Source organism: Boleophthalmus pectinirostris, unplaced genomic scaffold, assembly GCF_026225935.1.
Source record: "Boleophthalmus pectinirostris isolate CB_2022bp ecotype Guang Dong unplaced genomic scaffold, ASM2622593v1 HiC_scaffold_18, whole genome shotgun sequence".
Classification (NCBI taxonomy): Eukaryota; Metazoa; Chordata; class Actinopteri; order Gobiiformes; family Gobiidae; genus Boleophthalmus; species Boleophthalmus pectinirostris.
The window spans coordinates 4,320,092-4,343,559 of NW_026571133.1; the positions used below are offsets into that span (position 1 = coordinate 4,320,092).

The 23,468-nt window shown below is 41.6% G+C and overlaps 1 protein-coding gene across 1 annotated transcript in view; it reads left to right on the forward strand.

Annotated features, from left to right (window-relative positions):
* The window catches only part of LOC110156003 (serine/threonine-protein kinase WNK1-like), a 323,906-nt gene that overhangs the window by 14,988 nt on the left and 285,450 nt on the right, over positions 1-23,468 (forward strand). Inside the window, exon 2 of the mRNA XM_055153838.1 lies at positions 5,284-6,658. Within this exon, the coding sequence (XP_055009813.1) occupies positions 5,744-6,658 (915 nt within the window). The 5' untranslated portion in view covers positions 5,284-5,743. The remainder of the gene's footprint in view (positions 1-5,283; positions 6,659-23,468) is intronic.

Below are 23,468 nucleotides of genomic sequence, written 5' to 3' on the forward strand. Positions count from 1 at the left end.
TTTTATCAAGAGGAAAGACGTTATTGCCCTTCCTAGCAGCGATTGGTTAAATGAAAAAAAGTACCCGCCTACCGTTGAGCGAACGAATCCTAATGCTCCGAGGTCAGACGGTTTGTACTAGGGATGGGCATGATTAATCGATTAATCTATAATTGATCATTAAGAATTTCATCGATTACGTTAATTTTAATTGACAAACCAAATGTAGGTTGCTGTGCGTAGCGTCACCAAACATGTGTCTCTCTGCATCAGAAGGAGCGAGCAAACAGAAACAGTCGGTCAGTCTGCAACGTACCGAAGCACAAATGTGTATTTAACGATGATTTGTACAAGAAATTCCACACTTTCTGTTGCGTTCGGGACAAGTGTGAGTCCATGTGCACAGTGTATAAAGCAGCACATATGTTTCTGTGTCCAGTGGGAAAAAGTTTTACCAGATGAGAGTCGCTCAATGTCGATGACGAGTCCCCACCTCCCTCCCCCCGTACGGTGTCCTGGTTTTGACAAACGCAAATCTGGTCACACTAACCTGTATTCCACTGAGTCATGTCTTTTAATCTGACAGAAATTGACCACATCAGCGACACAAGAGCTGTAGTTTTATCTTCGCTGAGTTTATGCAAATTAGCGATGTGGTTTTAAGTTTCGTTTCTGTGAAAGTTGCGCAAAACTGAATTAAACACATTATAATGTCAAACGGGCTGATGTGGCTCTAGAGTCGTTACGGTTTATATGTCGTAAAGTTGAATTTATTTATGCAGATTAGTAGTGCAGATAGTAATAATAATGATGATCATTTTAATATAAAAACGTTAATGATTAATCGATAATCGATCGTTAATTCTTCCGACGATCGATTAAGAAAATTTCATCGAATGCCCGTTCCTAGTTTGTATGAAGTGAATCAGGCTAGCACCATGGCAAGGCAAGTTTATTTGTATCGCACAGTTCATACACAAAGTAATTCAAAGATGCACCGATACCTATTGATCGAAAATCTATACCAATACTGAAATACTTGTTGGTATCTGTTCCATAACTCTGATTAAGCTGATATCCTGGTTGGGCCTTTTAATTGGATCTTTTCTCTACCTGCTGTAGCACTTTGAAACGTCCTTGAAATGTGAAGTACAAAAGAAATAAATATATTATTATTATGAAATATATTTACAGGGTGTTCGTGGCCTAGAACATCTCACAAGGTTTGAACTTCAGTATTAATTTCAAGGATAAATAAAAGTTGCACAACACAATTCGATCTGTTGTGTAACAAGTTAACTGCGTTTTAAGGAAGGAAGTGTCATGTTCAGTCCTTACACTGTATCGGTTTATATCGGAAATTGGCAGATGCTTAAAGCCAAAGTATCAGTGTTGGTACCGGAACTGAAAAAGCTGGAAAAATCGGTGCATCCCTACTCAATACCGATTCCGATATCATGATTCAAATAAAAAAAAAGACATTCCTTAGACCACAGGTGTCAAACATACGGCCCGGGGGCCAGATCCGGCCCTCCAAGAGCTTTAATCTGGCCCTCGGCTGATTTTCTACTCAAATATTTTAATTATATTTTCTATTAAAATATTGGTAATTTGGTCTCCAGCGTCTCTGTACGTGGCCCCTCCCACCAGAGCAGCACAAATGAAGACTTGTCTCTTTCCAAACGCTCTTAAAGGACGATCGTTTTGACTGTTGACCGTGACACCCTCATCAGAAAAATGAAAAAACATGAGAAAAGTGGAGCCGAGTGCAGGATTTTACAACAAAAATTGACTTATTCCTGTTTACATACAAGTTCATGTTAAAACTTTGTGTTGAAATTGTATTTTTCTTAAAGTTTCAGGTTGTTCATAATATTATAATATTTTGTAAAAGAAAGAGTTCATCAATAATAAAAGATTTCTGTAATAGATTTGTGTTTCTCTGCACAAATATTTGAACTTATTGTTATTTTTGGGGTTTATATGACATGAGTTTTCTGATCCGGCCCCTTTGGGATCAAAATAGGTTGGATACGGCCCCTGGAACAAAATGAGTTTGACACCCCTGCCTTAGACAATAAAGTATACCTGTAAAAGTGCACGATGTCACTTTTTGGTTGGGGGTCCATCACCTGCTTGTTTCTATGGAGATGTCATTGCTCTGCCTGAAATGTTCCACAGTATGACATTAAACAGCTCTATCTTACATTTATCTTACATTTATTAAATTACAGCTCAAAAATACCTAGAAAAACATATATTTTGACTGTGAGCGGGGTCGCCTCTCCACAGATCTGACCGGTAATTTGGTCTGGTTTGGTCCCCATGAAGATGAAAGGGTTCAGTACCAGACTGTCAAACATTTCTGACAAAGCAATAACATCTCCATGGAGAAAAGCGTTGGACAGACCCTCCAACACAATGCTCTTACTCCTTACTGTCTTTGAAAATAACCATAGTTTGTGTATATTCGGGATGTGCACGATTAAATCGACTAATCGACAGTTGATCATTAAGAATTTCGTCGATCACGTTCACTTTTAATCGACAAACCGAATGTAGGTCACTGTGTGTAGTGTGAGGAGACGAGGCTGCGTCCGACACAAACACTGGAGTTGTGCCTCACAGTCCCACGTTTGGGCTCTGGCTCCTTGGAGACTCTGTTCCACTCAGTGAGTTTGTTTACAGCACATCAGTGTCCCGGGTACGATCGGGTTTTTGGAGTATCCCGGTTTCGTCATGGTGCATGTACACGCAGTATCCCGGTTACTCATTATTTATTTATTTATTTAATGAGACAGGGACAGTGCACAGTTTACATTAACCTTAACAGGAGAGATGCGTTGTACCAGGTTGTAGCACCAGTGTTAGTTTCCACCTGTTCTGCAGTGTAAAGTTGAGTTCACATGTGTCCAAAAACCAAACACTTTTCAGTCTTTTCATCACAACAGAAGCCAAAATAAATAAAGTGACCAACATAAATAAAGTCAGTGAAATGATGTTAAATAAAGAGCTGCTCTAAACTTGCACATTTCTGAACTAGGGATGGGCATGATTAGTCGATTAATCGATAACTGATCATTAAGAATTTCATCGATTATGTTCATTTTAATCGACAAACCGAATGTAGGTTGCTGTGTGTAGTGTGACCAAACAGGTGTGTACATGTGTCTCTGCATCAGAAGGAGCGAGACACAAACAGTGGGTCAGTCTGCAACGTACTGAAGCACAAATGTGTATTTAACGATGAATTGTACAAGAAATTCCAGGCTTTCCGTTGCGTTCGGGACAAGTGTGAGTCCATGTGCACAGTGTATAAAGCAGCACATATGTTTCTGTGTCCAGTGGGAAAAAGCTTTACCAGATGAAAGTCGCGCAATGTCGATGACGAGTCCCCACCTCCCTCCCCCCGTACGGTGTCCTGGTTTTGACAAACGTAAATCTGGTCACACTAACCTGTATTCACCTGAGTCATGTCTTTTAATCCGACAGAAATTGAACCACATCAGCGACACAAGAGCTGTAGTTTTATCTTCGCTTAGTTTATGCAAATTAGCAATGTGATTTTAAGTTTCGTTTCTGTGAGAGTTGCACAAAACTGAATTAAACACATTATAATGTCAAACGGGCTGATGTGGCTCTAGAGTCGTTACAGTTTATATGTCATAAAGTTGAATTTATTTATGCAGATTAGTAGTGCAGATAGTAATAATAATGATGATCATTTTAATATAAAAACATTAACGCATCATCGATAATCGATCGTTAATTGTTCCGACGATCGATTAAGAAAATTTGATCGAATGCCCGTCCCTAGTATGAACTGTGTCTCAACGCGACACACACACACAGAACACACTCACCATCATCATCATCATCACCATCATCATCATCATCATCATCCCTCTGTCACAGAAAAAACACTCATATTCCACTGAGTCGTGTCCTTTAGTCCGACAGAAGCTGAACCGCATCAGCGACACAAGGAAAGAGCTGTTTATTTTTTTTTCCAGCACTTACAGTTTATGCAAATGAGCCATATGGTTTTAAGTTTTGTTTCTGTAAAACGTAAACAAATGTGTCAAAGCTGCATTAAACACATTATAATCTAGGGGTGTGCAAAAATATCGGAATATTGGTATATTGTATCGTTTAATGTGATGATACAGTATCGATATCGTGGGCTACTGTATCGATATGTCACCAAGAGTATTTTTACGTGTGTTTTACTAAATTATTTTGTTACAGCGCTACAGTTTTGTTGCTTGTGGAGTGAAAGGAAACTCATTTATGCGACACATTTGACATTTTGACACTGTTTTGAGGATTAAAATGTTTGTGTTTCATATGAACTTTGCAAAAGAAGTGGTTTAACAAACACTTTTAGTATCACAGCCATGATTTAGCCTTTATTTTTTATTGAACTGTATCGAATCGATTTGAAATATATCATATCGAATCACAAGTGCACTGTATCGAGATATGTATTGTATCGTGGCCTGTGTATCGAGGTGTGTATCGTATCGACAACTTCTTAATGATACCCAGCCCTATTATAATGTCAAACGGGCTGATGTGGTGATGGTTTATAAGTTGTAAAGTTTAGTTTAGAGTTTATGCAGTCCCTAGTGCAGGGGTGTCAAACTCATTTTGGTTCGGGGGCCGTATCCAACCGACTTTGATCCCAAAGGGGCCGGATCAGAAAACTCATGTCATATAAACCCCAAAAATAACAATAAGTTCAAATATTTGTGCAGAGAAACACAAATCTATTACAGAAATCTTTTTTAACTGATGAACTCTTGCTTTTACAAAATATTATAATATTATGAACAACCTGAAACTTTAAGAAAAATGTAATTTCAGCACAATGTTTTAACATTAACTTGTTTGCAAATAGGAATAAGTCCATTTTTGTTGTAAAATCCTGCACTCGGCTCCACTTTTCTCATTTTTGACATTTTTCTGATGAGGGTGTCACGGTCAACAGTCAAAACGATCGTCCTTTAAGAGCGTTTGGAAAGAGACAAGTCTTCATTTGTGCTGCTCTGGTGGGAGGGGCCACGTACAGAGACGCTGGAGACGCTGCTGTGATAAACACCACAGAAAATTAACAAGATTTTAATAGAAAATATAATGAAAATATTTTAGTAGAAAATCAGCCGAGGGCCAGATTAAAGGTCTTGGAGGGCCGGATCTAGCCCCCGGGCCGCATGTTTGACACCTGTGCCCTAGTGTATATAAATAAGACAAATTAACGTTTTTGATTTGGCGGCAAACTAAATCTCTCTCTGTGTTTTTCAGAGGCTGCACTTCCCGAGCTGCCCGTGTCTGGGCCGGGCTGGTCCTAGCACCAGGCCCTGAGCGTGGACCACCGCTTCACCACCGACAACACCTGGATTACACTTTTGGACCTGCTCAGGATTTTCATCTCAGCTCCAGTCTTTCTATGCTGTGGTGGTTGTTCTCGATGTTGGCAGCAGGATGGGTGCAGATTTGACTATTGCCTCGACATTGCAGCCTTGGCACCTTTACTCCACTGGGAATAATTCATCCTCTCACGAACTCACCGACAAAACCGGCCCCGTTCTCGTCCCCTGGGGCTCCCCTCTGCCCTGCTCTGAAAGGACTCGGAGAAACTCTAGGATTTTTTCTTACTGAAGCCGCTCACAAACTGTAAAAGGATCGCTATTTCGAGATTATATATGTTAGTTGCCATTCCGTTTTTTTACTACTGTCGATAGTTTTATTTATCGTTGGAGTTATGTCTGAAAGCAGCAAGAAACCTGTGAAACTAATCCCCCCTTCCCCTACCTCCCCATCGCCGCCGTCGCAAAACCCGCCCAAGAACGTGAACGGGTCTCCTGGTTCCGACGGGCACCTGGGGGTTACCGAGGTCCAGCGAAGACGCCACACCATGGATCGCGACTCGAGGACCGCCGAGCACCGCTTTTTCCGCCGCAGCGTCATCTGCGATTCCAACGCCACTGCACTAGACCTGCCGAGTAAAGCCGCGGTCATCATCACCTCGCCTCCGGACTGCGGAGGGGCGCCCACCTTCTTCCCGCCGCACGCCCCAGGAACGGGAGGCGGGTTTCGGGACGGCGACGCCAGAGACGCCCACAGACCTCCGTACTTGCCGTCTGGTCTTGCTTCTAATCTAGAACCGTGCCTTGGCGAAGCTTTGGTGGAGGAAACCAATCAAAGTTCAGAGCAGGAGTTAGACACGAGTGTTAAAACGCAAGCCGAATCGCAAATTAAAAGTGAAAGTAGCGCAGATGTGGCGGCGCAAGAGCCAGTCCCGACAGCATTGGATGTTACAGACGCAGCAAAACAAGCATGCACACAAGCCGAAGTCGCTACCGGGTCGGAGAAAACCGAAGAAAAAGACGCGAAAGTGGCAGATCAGGCGGACGAAAGCAGCAGGAGTAGCCCGGCGGAAGAGAAGGAACGGGAAACCGAGGAGGAGAGGGAGCAGGCGAAGGCGAGGGCGGAGCAAAGGGAGGCCGTCAAACGCGTCCAGGACGATATCGAAGAAGCGGAGACCAAGGCCGTGGGCACATCTCCGGACGGGAGGTTCTTGAAATTCGATATCGAGATCGGGAGAGGGTCCTTTAAGACGGTGTACAAGGGTCTGGACACGGAGACGACGGTGGAGGTGGCCTGGTGCGAGTTACAGGTAAGAAAACCCACACGGCTTTTTACCGCTTCGGAAAAACAACGCTGCTGATTCGAGATGTTCGGAAGGGATGGGACGAGACTAAATTTCCACCAGAAGACGAGAGAAATTATGAGGTTCAGTGCAGAATTTTGGCCATACAACTTATAACTTTCTAACTTTCTTTTCTAAAATCGTAGTCCTGCTTTTTGAAACTATGACTTTTCAGACGAAGTAACTCACCAATGTCAACAATTTTTGCCCAAACCAAATATAAACACACGCTCATATTTGTGGTCTTGTGACAGTTTATCTCACGAGATCTTGTCCCATCCCTGCCGCTCAGTAACATTAAATTAGATCTGCACAAAATATGAAAAGACTTCAGATGTGATTATATTTTAGAGCTGTTTTGCTGTTCTAGTTTGTTGTTTGATTGTGATTATTCATGATTTTTTTCCAGAACTTTTTTCATTGTTCTGTCATAATGTTAAGATTATTGGATATGATTAGAGACTGAAGTCCTAAGATCTTAAGTTTTGTTATGGTCTAATCCCGGTTTAGACCTGGTTTAGACCTGTCATATTGATCAGGGTGAGTCTTGGAGACAGTCTGTAAACTTGTGGTGGTGTTTCTTGGTTTTGGCCTAGTTTGTCCTCGTCCATCGGCCTTCATTTCGAGTGCATTTGCTTTAGATCTGGTTTAGACCTGGTTTAGATCTGATTTAGTTCTGGTTTGGGCCTCGTTTAGACCTGGTTGAGATCTTGGTTGCGTCTTTGCCTTCAGTCACCTGTCCGTGTACGTGTATTTGTTTTAGACCTGGTTTTGTCCCGACTCATTGTTTGGCCCGTCAGTTTAGATCTCGTTTGGTTTGGACCTAGTTTAGACCTGTTTTAGTCCTGGTTCAGTCCTGGTTCAGTCCTGGTTTAGTCCTGGTTCATCACAGTTTAAGTCATGTAAGTGGGAAACGTCCATTATCCGTTTTTTCCATTCTTCATTTAACCACAAAAGCGAAAACTGAAAAAAGAATCATTATCTGTTTTTTCATTTTGGTTTTGGAGACAAATAATGAAGAAAATGGTTGTTTTTTCATTTTCTTATTTTTGGATTTATATTGAAACACGAAGATAGACATAGCTGGAAAAAAAAGTAGTTTTTTTTTTTTTTTTTTTTGCACACACTGGACATTTAGGATTTCAATATTTTTTATTTTATTTTAATTGAAGTCAGAGCAGGATCTTTTTATTCTTATCATATTTAAGAAATTGTTAACCTGTTCGGCCGGGAAGAAGGTCTGAAGTTAGTAAACCTGTTTCATAATAACCCTCAATTTTGTCATTTTGTAATTAATCAAAATGTTGATTATTAAAAACACAAATTGATGAGATTAATTACGGCGCCGTAGCAGCGGTGACATGACCCACTTCTGCTTGAGATCTCATTATAACAGCTCCTAAATAAATAATGCCTCTGTGATTGGATAATTATTTCGGTGTCAGTGAATCGTCGAGACAAATCGCGCGGTGCCACTTTCCTCGTGTCTGAGACCCAACGAGAGCCGACCTGACTCAGCCCCCCGTGACCTCTGACCCGCGTTTGCATCACCGTCTCCTCGGCGCAGAACAGGCTCCTGCGGCGCGGCTCACATTTCTACAGCTGTGTCTACATCAACAAAACACCAACCGCTCCAGTCACCAAACCAGGACTAAACCAGGATTAAAACAGGACTAAACCAGGACTAAACCAGGACTAAACCAGGACTAAAACAGGACTAAACAGGGCTAAACCAGGGCTAAAAGGACTAAACAGGACTAAACCAGGACTAAAACAGGACTAAAACAGGGCTAAACAGGACTAAAACAGGACTAAACAGGACTAAACAGGACTAAACCAGGACTAAACCAGGGCTAAACCAGGGCTAAACAGGACTAAAGCAGGACTAAAACAGGACTAAACCAGGACTAAACAGGACTAAAACAGGACTAAACCAGGGCTAAAGCAGGGCTAAACCAGGACTAAACCAGGACTAAAGCAGGACTAAAGCAGGACTAAAACAGGACTAAACCAGGACTAAAACAGGACTAAACCAGGACTAAACCAGGGGCTAAACCAGGACTAAACCAGGGCTAAAGGCAGGACTAAACCAGGACTAAAACAGGACTAAACAGGACTAAACCAGGGCTAAAGCAGGACTAAACCAGGACTAAACCAGGATTAAAACAGGACTAAACCAGGGCTAAAGCAGGACTAAACCAGGGCTAAAGCAGGACTAAACCAGGGCTAAAACAGGACTAAACAGGACTAAACCAGGGCTAAAGCAGGACTAAACCAGGACTAAAACAGGACTAAACCAGGGCTAAAGCAGGACTAAACCAGGACTAAACCAGGACTAAAGCAGGACTAAACCAGGACTATACCAGGACTAAACCAGGACTAAACAAAGGCTAAAACAGGACTAAAACTGGTCTAAAACTGGTCTAAAAACAGGACTAAAACAGGACTACCAGGACTACCAGGACTATACCAGGACTAAAACGGGACTAAAACAGGACTATACCAGGACTAAACCAGGACTAAAACAGGATTAAACCAGGACTAAACCAGGACTAAACAAGGACTAAAACCGTACTAAAACCAGGACTAAACCAGGACTAAACCAGGACTAAACCAGGACTAAACCAGGACTAAACCAGGACTATACCAGGACTAAACCAGGACTAAACCAGGACTAAACCAGGACTAAACAAGGACTAAAACCGGACTAAAACCAGGACTAAAACGGGACTAAACCAGGATTAAACAGGACTAAACCAGGACTAAAACAGGACTAAAACAGTACCAAACCAGGACTAAACCAGGATTAAACAAGGACTAAAACTGGACTAAAACAGGACTAAAACCGGACTAAAAACAGGAACTAAAATGGGACTAAACCAGGATTAAACAGGACTAAAACAGGACTAAAACCAGGAGTAAAACTGGTCTAAACCAGAAGTAAAACAGGACTACTCTCAGTTCTGATCCTAGTCCCGGTCTCAGTCCCGGTCTCAGTCCTGGTATGGTCCCGTTCTCACTCCCGTTATGGTCTCGGTGTCAGTCCCCGTCTCAGTCCTGGTCCTGTTCCCCGTCTCGGTCCTGGTCCCGGTCTCAGTCCTGGTCTCAGTCCTGGTTTAGACCTGGTTTAGTCCGTATGCAGCATCACAGTTTAAGTCACTTAAACAGGAAACGTCCATTATCCGTTTTTTCCGTTTTTCATTAAAACGCAAAATCGAAAAACTGAAAACACAAATAATTTTTATCTTGAAAAACAAATAAACAAACGATACACAGATTTATATCACCAGCCCTAATTACTGACGATAAATTGTGTAACGAGGAAATGAGGTCTTATGTCCAAAATTTTGACCTGTCCCTTTAAATATTTGTCAAAAATAAATAAATAAATAAAGCCTACGTATGTTTGATGATAAGTTTGTTAAAAATAATGAACTAAAATAAATAAATAAAGGGTCCAGTTTAAGTTTTCTCCATAATCTTAAGTTAATAATTTTATTTTAAAGATGCATTGTGCAACTTTTCTGGTCCAGGGTCCATCACCTGCTTGTCTCCATGGAGATGTTATTGACATTTATTATATCCAATCCAATCCAATCCACTTTATTTATATAGCACATTTCACAAACAAACTGTTTCCAAAGTGCTGCACAAATACATAAAAAATAACAACAATAAGATGATAAAGTAAATTACTAAAATAATACTAGTCTTAAAGTAATAAAACTAGTAAAATAATATAAAACCAGTAAAATAAAAATAAAACTATATCATAGAATAGAAATAAATAAACCAATAAATAAATTGAATCAGTAAAACCAATAAAAACACATAAAAATAAATAAAAGACACAGAGGACCACACAACTCACGCGGTGTTAAAAGCCAGAGAATAAAAGTGTATATGACATTGAACATTTTCCATTTATACATTTAGTAGTTATTCATTACTGGTGTCTCTATTGCTCAAAAACACATTAATTTCTTCTGCGAACAGGGGCGACTCTCCGCAGATCTGACCTGCTTGTCTCCGTGGTGATGGGTAGGTTTAGTCCTATGCTGTGGAACATTCTAGACAAAGCAATAACAAGTAGATGACGGACCCTCTACTAGAAATATTACACGGTGCATGTTTAATGAATAAAATAAAATAAAATAAAATAAAATCAATGTCCGCTTACTTTTCTCTCCCTTTTGGGCTCTTAAAACTCATCAGTGAAGCCGAGTGGAGTTGATTTGAAGGATCTGGGGGAGGATGAGCTCGTTAGTGGTCCTGACTCAGACACTCGAGCTCGACTGATGAAGCACAAAATACAGAATTATCATAATCGTTAAGGCGACTTCCACATCGGCGCTCGAATCCCTCACATATTACATTTCCAAACGATCTGACCCTGGATCAGCCACTCAGCTGTAATCTGATGCAAACACGAGTGCTCCTCTACAGAACCACCGGCCTTCAGTCTGTGCGTGTGACGGCTCCTCGTTTACAGAGGATTTAGACCTGGTTTAGACCTGGTTTAGACCTGGTTTAGTCCTGGTTTAGATCTGGTTTATGTCTGGATTAGTCCTGGTTTTGTCTGGTTTAGGTCTGGTTTAGTCCTGGTTTATGTCTGGATTAGTCCTGGTTTTGTCCTGGTTGAGGTCTGGTTTAAGTTTGATTTAGTTTTGGTTTAGTCCTGATTTCGATCTTGTTTTGACCTGGTTTAGTCCTGGTTTAGGTCTGGTTTAGTCCTGGTTTAGGTCTGGTTTAGTCCTGGTTTAGGTTTGGTTTAGTCCTGATTTCGATCTTGTTTTGACCTGATTTAGAACTGTCTTAGACCTGGTTTAGACCTGGTTTAGACCTGGTTTAGTCCTGGTTTAGGTCTGGTCTTAACCAGGTTTAGAACTGTCTTAGACCTGGTTTAGTCCTGATTTAGATCTGGTTTATGTCTGGATTAGTCCTGGTTTTGTCCTGGTTTAGGTCTGGTTTAGTCCTGGTTGAGGTCTGGTTTAAGTTTGATTTAGTTTTGGTTTAGTCCTGGTTTGAGGTCTGGTTTAGTTTTGGTTTAGTCCTGATTTCGATCTTGTTTTGACCTGGTTTAGTCCTGGTTTAGGTCTGGTTTAGTCCTGGTTTAGGTTTGGTTTAGTTTTGGTTTAGTCCTGGTTTCGATCTTGTTTTGACCTGATTTAGAACTGTCTTAGACCTGGTTTAGTCCTGGTTTAGGTCTGGTTTAGTCCTGGTTTAGGTCTGTTTTAGTACTGGTTTAGTTCTGGTTTAGTCCTAGTTTAGGTTTGGTTTAGTTTTGGTTTAGTCCTGGTTTCGATCTTGTTTTGACCTAATTTAGAACGGTCTTACACCTGGTTTAGTCCTGGTTTAGGTCTGGTTTAGGTCTGGTTTAGGTCAGGTTTAAATCTGGTTTATATCTGGTTTAGTCCTGGTTTAGATCTGGTTTATACCTGGTTTAATCCTGGTTTAGGTCTAGATTAGTCTTGGTTTAGTCCTGGTTTAGATCTTATTTTAACCTGGTTTAGAACTGTCCTAGATCTGGTTTAGACTTGGTTTAGAATTGGTTTAGGTCTTGTTTGGAACTATTTTAGGCCTGGGTTTAGACCCGGGTAGGTTTAGTTCTGGTTCAGATCTGTCTTGGTTTAGATCTGGATTAGTCCTTGTTTAATAGAGGCTTATTCTTTGTTTAGACCTGGTTAAGACCTCGGTTCAGTCTTTGCCTTTGATCATTTGTCTGTGTGAATGCATCTGGTTTAGACCTGTCCTAATCCAGGTTTAGACCAAATATGGGCTTGGTTCAGACCTCATTCAGATCTGGTTTTGTCCTTTTTTAGTCCTGTTAAATCCCAGTTTTGTATTGGTTGCGTGTGGGTTTACACCTGGACTTTGCTTTGTTCGACTGACTTCGTCCCGGTTTAGTCCTGGGTTGGACTTGGTTCAGTCCTGGTTTAGGCTTAGTTTGGTCCTGGTTTTGACATTGGCTAGCCCTATTATAGACCAGGTTTAGTCCTGGTTTACACCTGTTATAGCCCTGGTTTAGACCTTGTTTAGTCCTGTTTTACTCCTGTTTAGCCTTGTTTTAGTCCTGGTTTAGACCTGGGTTAGACCTGGGTTAGTCCTGGGTTAGACCTGGGTTAGACCTGGGTTAGACCTAGTTTAATCCTGGTTTAAACCTGGGATAGCCCTGGTTTAAGACCTTGTTTAGGCCTGGTTTGGACCTAGTTTAGACCTGGTTTGGACCTGATTTAGCCCTGGTTTAGACCTGGATTAGTCCAGTTTTACTCCTGGTTTAGCCTTGTTTTAGTCCTAGGTTAGACCTGGGTTAGACCTGGGTTTGCCCTGGTTTAGACCTTGTTTAGACCTAGTTTAGTCCCGGTTTAGTCCTGTTTTACTCCTGGTTTAGACCTAGTTTAGTCCTGGATTAGACCTGGATTTAGTCCCAGTTTAGTCCTGGTTTGGCCCTTGTTTGGCCCTGGTTTAGTCCTGGTTTGGCCCTGGTTTGGTCCTGGTTTAGTCCTGGTTTAGCCTTGTTTTAGTCCTAGGTTAGACCTGGGTTAGACCTGGGTTTGCCCTGGTTTAGACCTTGTTTAGACCTAGTTTAGTCCCGGTTTAGTCCTGTTTTACTCCTGGTTTAGACGTAGTTTAGTCCTGGATTAGATCTGGATTTAGTCCCAGTTTAGTCCTGGTTTGGCCCTTGTTTGGCCCTGGTTTAGTCCCGGTTTGGCCCTGGTTTAGTCCCGGTTTAGTCCTGGTTTGGCCCTGGTTTGGACCTGGTTTGGCCCTGGTTTAGTCCCGGTTTAGTCCTGGTTTGGCCCTTGTTTAGGCCCTGGTTTGGCCCTGGTTTAGTCCTGGTTTGGCCCTGGTTTAGTCCCGGTTTAGTCCTGGTTTGGCCCTGGTTTAGGCCCTGGTTTGGCCCTGGTTTAGTCCCGGTTTAGTCCCGGTTTGGCCCTTGTTTGGCCCTGGTTTGGCCCTGGTTTAGTCCCGGTTTTAGTCCCGGTTTAGTCCTGGTTTGTTCCTCTCGCGCTCTGGCCTTCACTGTGCGGCGTGTGATTCTGACGGAGCAGTTGTTGACATGTGGTTGACTGGTGGGAGTAAAGTTTCACACTCGGACCAATCGCGTCGTCCGCTGGGTGGACATAGCAACAGGGGTCCAGAGAAAGACCGGATCAGATGGACAAACGCTGAGCTGCTCTAAATTACCCTGTCACTTTTACTCGGTTTTAGGGTCTTGACTTTAGTAATTTACCCATTTAATCAGGTAATTTGTATTCAGTATAATTTTATTTAGATCAAACTGGTGAAGACCGACTTTAGACCTGGTTTAGACCTGGTTTAGACCTGGTTTAGACTTGGTTTAGACTTCCTTTAGACCTGGTTGAGACCTGGGCTGGACCTCTCCATCTTTGGCATTCATTCATACAGTGTCTTGATTGAGTACCTTGGTTTGGACCTGGTTTAATCCTGGTTTAGTTCTAGTTTAGTCTTGGTATAGATCTGGGTAAGTCCTGGTTGAGTCCTGGTTTAGACCTGGTTTGGCATCTGGGTTAGTTAAGATTGGACTTGGTATAAATTTAGTCCTATAGTTTAGTCCTGAATCAAGTGTGATGAAGACCTATTTTAGACCTGGTTTTGTCCTGGTTCAGTCCTGGTTGAGGCCTGGTTTAAACCGGGTTTAGTTGAGATTGGACTTGATTTAGTCCTATAGTTTAGTCTTGTATCTGACGAGATGAAGCCCTACGTATTTTAAACCTGGTTTAGTCCTGATCTGTTTTGAATATGTACCCTGGTTTGGACCTGTTTTAGTCCTGGTTCGGTTCTAGATGAGACCTGATTTAGACCTGGTTTTACATCTTGTTTAGTCAAGACTGGACTTGGAATAGAGTTAGTCTTATCTGACGTGATGAAGACCTGGTTTAGACCTGGTTGAAACCTGGTTTAGTTCTAGTTTAGTCTTGGTATAGATCTGGGTAAGTCCTGGTTGAGTCCTGGTTTAGACCTGGTTTGGCATCTGGGTTAGTTAAGATTGGACTTGGTATAGATTTAGTCCTATAGTTTAGTCCTGTATCAGGCGTGATGAGGACCTATTTTAGACCTGGTTTAGTACTGGTTTAGTCCTGGTTCAGTCCTGGTTGAGACCTGGTTTATACCTGGTTTGACATCTGGTTTAGTTGAGATTGGACCTGATTTAATCCTATAGTTTAGTCCTGGTTTAGACCTGGTTTAGTCTTGACCTTCTAGTGTTGCATTCATTCATACAGTGTCTTGAATGTGTACCCTGGTTTGGACCTGGTTTAGTCCTGGTTCAGTCCGCGCTGAGACCTGGTTTAGACCTGGTTCAGTCCTGGTTGAGACCTGGTTTATACCTGGTTTGACATCTGGTTTAGTTGAGATTGGACCTGATTTAATCCTATAGTTTAGTCCTGGTTTAGACCTGGTTTAGTCTTGACCTTCTAGTGTTGCATTCATTCATACAGTGTCTTGAACGTGTACCCTGGTTTGGACCTGGTTTAGTCCTGGTTCAGTCCGCGCTGAGACCTGGTTTAGTCCTGGTTCAGTCCGCGCTGAGACCTGGTTTAGTCCTGGTTCAGTCCGCGCTGAGACCTGGTTTAAACCTGGTTTGGCATCGGGATTGGACTTGATTTAATCCATAGTTTATAGTCCTGTGATGAAATCCTACGTATTTTAAACCTGGTTTAGTCCTGAAATTCCTGTGTAACATTCCTTCATACAGTGTCTTGAATGTGTGCCCTTGTTTGGACCTGGTTTAGTCCTGGTTTGGTTCTAGCTGAGACCTGGTTTAGACCTGGTTTGGCATCTAGTTTAGTCAAGACTGGACTTGAAATAGATTTAATCTTATCTGACGTGATGAAGACTTATTTTAGACCTGATTTAGTCCTGGGCTGGACCTCTCCATCAGTCCTGGTTTAATCCTGGTTTAGTCCTGGTTTAGTCCTGGTTTAGTCCTGGTTTAGTCCTGGTTTAGTCCTGGTTTAGACCTGGTTTAATCCTGGTTTAGTCCTGGTTTATTTCAATTATGGGATTTATATGAGACACCAGTAAAAAGGGGAAGTGTGAGTTATCTCAAGATTCTGTATTTTTTGGTATTTATCTGTAAAAAGGCAGATTACTTTTATAATCCACAAATTTAATCTGTCTTTTTTATAAATATGTTGTTTCCTTGTTGCATAAATAGTAGTTTTAGTTTTGTTTTTGTCTGTATTTTGGGTCAGATACACAGAGATACTGAAACTCTTCTCGAATTTTCTCTTCTTTTTGTGGGAGTCTTGGGGCGGGTGCTGGTCTCTGTGTCCTTGAAACAGACCGGATTGTGGATTTTGAGGAGGACTGCAAAAATAATTCAGAATTTCAGTGTAATATCCCAGGGCTGGCTGAGGATTTTCCCCCAAAATCTGAACTCTCTAACCTTTTTTTACTGTCACATGATTGGCTGATGTCAAGTAAAAAGCCTTAACTGGATTTCACAGTTAATCACACAGATCTCACCATCACCAGACCAAGTTACAGGTCAGATCTGTGGAGAGGCGACCCTGCTCATGTAGTGTAGACCTGTTTAATGTCATACTGTGGAAAATTCCAGACAGAGCAATGACGTATCCGTAAAAACAAGCAGGTGTTGGACCCTCCACCAGAAAAGTTACATAGTGCACCTTTAAAGCCACAGTATGCAACTTTTTACCATTGCATTAGTGTTTTCTGCAGTCTGTCTAGGTTTATGGAGATGCAAGCCAGCTCACAGAAAGGATGTAGTAAGTTTTTGTGCAGCTGGATCATTCTAAATCTTCGAATGCCCCCACTCGACCATCTCAGGTTTGACTGAAAAAATTCTAAAAGTTTCACACACTTTCCAATAGGAAAAGTCCTACATTTAAGCTCCCAACTTCTTGCTTATTGTTTGTCATTAAAACATATTTTGTCAACTCTCCTTCGACCTGTTTTGAGGAGATTTTTCTAAGGAGGTACTTTCAGATTGATGTATCTAAAAAACTATTTAAGGTCAGTCAGTCTACACCACAGGTGTCAAACATGCGGCCCGGGGGCCAGATCCGGCCCTCCAAGACCTTTAATCTGGCCCTCGGCTGATTTTCTACTAAAATATTTTAATTCTATTTTTTATTAAAATATTGGTAATTTTCTGTGGTGTTTATCATATCAGCGTCTCCAGCGTCTCTGTACGTGGCCCCTCCCACCAGAGCAGCACAAATGAAGACTTGTCTCTTTCCAAACGCTCTTAAAGGACGATCGTTTTGACTGTTGACTGTGACACACTCATCAGAAAAATGTCAAAAATGAGAAAAGTGGAGCCGAGTGCAGGATTTTCCAAGAAAAATTTACTTATTCCTATTTATACAAGTTAATGTTAAACAAGTTCATGTTAAAACATTGTGTTGAAATTACATTTTTCTTAAAGTTTCAGGTTGTTCATAATATTATAATATTTTGTAAAAGAAAGAGTTCATCAATTAAAAAAGATTTCTGTAATAGATTTGTGTTTCTCTGCACAAATATTTGAACTTATTGTTATTTTTGGGGTTTATATGACATGAGTTTTCTGATCCGGCCCGTTTGGGATCAAAGTCGGTTGGATACGGCCCCCGGACCAAAATGAGTTTGACACCCCTGGTCTACACTTATAAGGACTACATATAAATTATACTTCAAGTGTAGTTTATTGAAAATGAAATGAAACGTTTTGTTGAGTTTAAGCTGTGTGTCATGAAATCAGAGTGTTGTCTTATCTTCTGAAAAGTGCCTTCATAGTCCATGAATAATGCACATTAATGCAAACACCACATTTTCAATGATTGATTTTGGGAAAATAAGGCTGAAAACCATCACAAATTTTTGATATGTTAAATGGTAAATGGTCACATTTTTCTACAGCGCTTTTCCACCTTCAAGGCTCAAAGCGCTTTACAACAAGGAACCACTCACACATTCACACACCAGTGTACGCAGACACTGTGGGCAAGATGGGTTAAATGTCTTGCCCAAGGACACAACGACAGCATTCATCTGTGGGAGCTGGAATCACACCAGCCAAACTGTGGGTCAGTGGATCTGACCGCTCAACCTGTGATGTTTATGTCAAGAGCTGGAATCGAACCACCGACCTTCAGATCAGTGGGCGAATGAGCTACTGCCGCCCCAAAAACAGACGTCTAGTCTTTCTAAAACGGTCCATTTTATGTTGGTGGGTGCTGTCATTTTTTTGGTGTAACATGGTAAAGATGGCACCAAATTTATTTTTTTTCCATTTTTAACACTTCATATCTTCTAGTGCAGGCATGTCCAAACTATGCCCGGGGGCCAAATGCGGCCCTCAGACAAATTTTTCTTGGCCCAAATTACCTTGCATCAATTAAAAATATATTTTTTTACTGCAAGTTTTTTGAAACTTTACCTTGATAAAGCTCATATTTAATATTTCGTGTTTGGTTTTAAGGATCTTAGCGTGAATAAATTCTGCTGGCTCATTCTAACGTGTTAAACATGCAAATATTTCAATTATTCACTGTTCTGAGCATCGGTTTATGGCCCTCGATCGGCCCTCTGCTTTGTCTGTGTTTAGATATGTGGCCCTTGATGAAAAAAGTTTGGACACCCCTGGTCTAGAGCGTTCATCACAGACGCTCAGTTTTAAATTCCAAAGTGCACAGCGTGTTTGGGAAGGTGCATGTTCAATATCAAACCTCTGTCTCTGAAATTGCACTTTCCACAGACCTTCAAAAAGACGCCCTCAGATTTGAAGAAAAGAATTTTCGAGCAAATTCAAGCCCCCGGAAATCTGTGATAAACCAAAAGCACATGTGTAAAAGTCCAGATTCTACAAGTACATTTGCCAAATTTGAACACTTGAAAATTTAAAGGACCGACCTTAAATAGTACAGCGATCTGGCTCCTCGGAAAACTCTGCTCAAAACAGGTCGGGGGGGAGTTGACAAAGTATTTTTAATGACAAAACTATAAAGAGTTGGGAGACTTTTCTTATCAGAAAGTGAATTTTTTTCAGACAAATCCAATATGGTCGAGTGGGGGCATTCGGGGATTTGGACACACTTATTTATCGTAATTTTTTTGTCTTAAAAGTTACATCCTGTGGTTTTAAAATAGTCATTCAGTAGATAATTTGTGATTGAATTTTGAACATTCCATTCTTTTTCTCTTTAATCTACTGGTTTGTTTTTAAATCTGTAGTTTCTTGCATCTATTCCCCTAAGGTTTGACTCGTTGGGAGGAGGAATTCTTCGAAGGGGAAAGAGTTTTGGGGGAAGGGGCAGAGATGAGTCGCTTTGGGTCAACTAAAGAAAGAGGAGAGTGAATGGACCGAGTGAATAGAGAGGTCACTCGTTAGCTTATCTGCGACTTCCTTCGGATCGCGAAGGGGGAGGATTAGCGACGAGCAATGGGCCATAGAAGTGCAGACTGTTCTTTGTAATTAAGCAGAATTAAGAGCAAATACGCTTTTCTTGCGGTAGGTCCCTCAAAAGCTTTTCTCTATGCAGACGCTATTGCTTTGTCTGGAATGTTTCACAGTGTGGCATTAAACCTTTCTGGCTTCACGGAGACTGAACCAGACCAAGTTACAGGCCAGATCTGTAGAGAGGCGATCCCGCTCACAGTCAGAAAGCATGTTTTTCTAGGTATTTTCGAGCTATAAAACCACCTATAATTTAATAATTTTATACTTTATACTTTAATAATTTAAAGGTTGTATGGAGGATTTTTTTATTTGTTTCAAATTGTCAATGAAAGTTTAAAATACCATTACAAAGATGCAGCAGCCTTGTAATTATGATGACCAAAGGGGAAAAAAATTAAAATCCATCAACTGTAGACGTAGTGAGGCCAGATAAACATCAGCCAATAGAAAACGAGGTCACTTCTTTATCTATTGGCTGTTAGGTTGTTAATTTAACTCCCTACGTTTCTAGCATCACTGACTCGCCGGCGCGTGGGGATTAAGCGGTTTACGTTCGCCTCTCACGCACTGACGCCGTTTACTCAACCAATACAGCGGTTCTTAGGGCCTTTTTAAAATGTAGCTTCCTCTCAGTTTGCACAAAGTTTGTTGTAATGATAGACAAGAATTCACAACCAGTTCATCGCCAAAGAAAGTCCATTTTTGACATCACGGAAAGAAGAAGAGAAGGGGAAAAGGAGCAAAGCACAACATTTGAAAAAGGACAAACAGTCGCTGCATTTCTTTTTGCTTGGAAAATCTTCTATACAACCTTTAATACTGTGGAACATTCCAGGCACGATGAAGACCTGCCTGTTACTTGTCTCCATGGAGATGTTATTGCTTTACCTGCAATATTCCAAAGTATGGCATTAAATGTTTCAATCTCCATAAAAACAAGCAGGACACTCCACCGACACTTTACAGGTAGCTTTGAGCGATGAAAACACCCATAACTTATTTAAGTTTAATACCATATTGTGGAACATTACAGGCAAAGCAGTAGTATCTTCATAGTAGCAGATAGGGCGGAACGATCTGTTGTTTTGGACCGAAAATCGCGATGTCAGACAACACGATTTTGAGTAGGGCTGGGTATCATTAAGAAGTTGCCGATGCGATACACAGGCCACGATACGATACATATCTCGATACAGCGCACTTTCGATTTGATATGATATACTTCAAATCGATTCGATACGGTTCAATAAAAAATAAAGGCTAAATCGTGGCTGTGATACTAAAGTCTTTGTTAAACCACTTACTGCGCAAAGTTCATATGAAACACAAACATTTTAATCATCAAAACAGTGAAAATGTCAAATGTGTCGCATAAATGAGTTTTTTCACTCCACAAGCCACAAAACCGTAGCGCTGTAACAAAATAATTTAGTAAAACACACGTAAAAATACTCTTGGTGAAATATCGATACAGTAGACCATGATATCGATACTGTATCATCACATTAAACGGTACGATATATCGATATTCCGATATTTTTGCACACCCCTAATTTTGAGAGCATCAGAGCCGTGTTTTTTCGCAGTGCTCCTAAAGCCCAATTTAAGGATTTATGGATCTCCACAACGTTAGGAGGCGAGGATTTAAACCTGTCGTTTGGGTAAAGTTTAACATGAACCATCTCCAACGCGACAGAAGCACAGAACAGACTCACCATCATCAGCACATCCTCTGTCACAGAAAAAAAAACACTCATATTCCACTGAGTCGTGTCTTTTAGTCCGACAGAAGCTGAACCGCATCAGCGCACAAGGAACGAGCCGTTTTTTTCACAGCGCTTATAGTTTATGCAAATGAGCCATGTGGTTTTAAGTTTAATTTCTGTAAAACGTGAACAAATATGAGCAAAGCTGCATTAAACACATTATTACTCAGTGTATATTGAAAGAAAGGAAAGCGGAGGACAGGGAATGTATGTAGAGAGGACCAATCACAGCCCTTATTGTCTGTGTAAATTGGGGTTTTACGATCCAGCGTCGAATCATCGGTGCTGGACTCTGGTATGATGCAAGATTCTGCGATGTTTGCAGATTTTCATGCGCTGAAGTAGGCAAAAATTGTTAATGAACTCCGTGTCCCTGAAGCGAAGCACATCGCCACTCACCACTCTTGGCTACGTCTCTGCATCTACACGTTCCTTTCAACGGACTGTCCCACAAAACACCACGGCCAAAAACCTCGTCCTTCTCCTTCTCAATCTCCTCCTTAAAACAAGTAAGTTGTTCATGTTCTGGCTCCGGTACGAGAGGAACTTTAAAATCTCCAGGTGCTCAGTGTTCGCGTCCATGTTTGAACAACTTCCGTAAACACAGACGGTCAACGCTGCGATTGACGTCATCGTGTTTCCAGTGCACATGCGGGACACTTTTGGGCCGTTTAATGTTAATTGGAAATGTGAACGACCTCGCAAAAACATCGGATTTCACAAAAAAATCAGAATTGAGCGTTAAGCCCTGCAGTCTGAACGTAGCCTTAGTTATCTAAGGCAAAGCAGGCAACGCCACAGGAAGAAGTACAATTTTTCTAATCTTTTGACATTTTTACAATAGGTTATAAAAAGCTTAGACAATTGTCCAACCTCTTCATGTTAAAGAGCTAAAACCAAAAGGTGAACGGGCAAACGAGAGAGTAGTTGAGAGTAACAAAGCTCATGAACGGCTGGGGGAGGGGCCGATGGGGGTCAAAGTTCAACTCCTTTGTGTCAGGGGTCGCCGGCAGGAGCTTGTCCGACGTCCGACCACAACACAAGAGTTTTCCGAAAGTAATGGGCGTCGTAAAAAGTTATCAAACCACGAGAATTTATGACCGCTCCTGACTAAAGGGTGGAACAAGAATATGAGGGTTGTAAAGCCGTTTGATGGAGCTGTGGTTTGGAGAAGAGATAATAGAGAATAATGGGAAGCTTAAAGTGTTGTGGTGTTTTAATAGCAGATGGCAGATGTTTACCTAGACCCCACACGCACAAGTTTAGTCAGAGGAAGACACTCGCTACTAGGACGGGTCTATAGCTGGCTTTCACGTGACGTCACAGGGCTACGTTTGTCACGTGTTGTGTAGTTTACGGCTGTGCCAATCGTTCTGACTGAGAGAAGGAAAAGCAATTTTTTTTTAGAGTACCGAATATAGTCGTCCACAAAGGTCAGAAATGGGAAAAACTGACAGAAAAAAGCCATAAAAAGTGGATTACAGACCTATGTTTACGGTCGGGAGGAGCAGAATCCGCAAATGCTCGTGTCTGCAGTGCATCTGCTTTATCGGCTCTTTTTGCATCGAGTCAGTTCGTCACGCTGTTTCACCATCGACTCACTGATGCCGAGCTCACTTGCAGCAGCTCTGTTTTCTTCTTCAGATCAATTACCTTTAACTTAAAAGCCGCATCATCTGCATTTCTTTCGTGTGTTTTCCACGAGGAGGGTCGAGGGTGTGTGGATGACGCGCAAAATAACTTTTCAAAACACGATCAAACGAGCATCTTCCTCGGCGCATCATCTCTTCCACCTGTCTGTCTCGCTCTTGCACTCCCGGTACTTTGTGCTCTACTGCGCATGTCTCCTGTTAGGGTGACCATATTTCCGTTTGTGAAAACCCGGACACCTTACCGGGGGTTGGGGGGGTGGAGCCTTGACATTGAGCTACTCTCACCTCGCAAACTGTACGCGTGGCCTCTCACTTGTTCCAATCGGTACAGAAAAGGGGGAATTTCTTGTAAAAGTCATCGTTAAATGCACATTTGCGCTTCGGCATGTTGCAGACTGACCGACTGTTTGTGTCTCGCTCCTTCTGAGTCTGAGAGCTACAAGAGCCGCTCAATTTAATGGCCCAATGAAAGGAAATGAAAACCCGGACATTTTCTTCTCTTTAAAAAAAAAAAAAAAAGAAAAGCCGGACGCCCAGTACAGGATGCAAAAAACGGACGTTTGGTCACCGTTATCTCCTGCAGAAAGTCTGTTTTGTCTGTATCATGTCAGTGTCTTGTAGGATTTCAGCAGATTTTAGATTCTCCCGGGTGCGGAGTTTGTTGTATCGATCAGGTATGAGTTGATGTCCGGCTACTGAAGTATATCACACTCACTAATGTTAATTTAGCATCAGAACTTATTTTATCACACGGTCATAAACTGTTTTAGTGCTGACTAGTGTTGCAACTTAATCCGTCCGCATATTCGCCGCATCATTGTTCTGACACGGCGTTTAAAGAGTGAGAATAGAGCAGCGGCTTATGGTACAGAAATTACGGTAACACTGCTGCTAAATGTGTCTGTGCTTTCTTCTTCTGCTTGTAAATG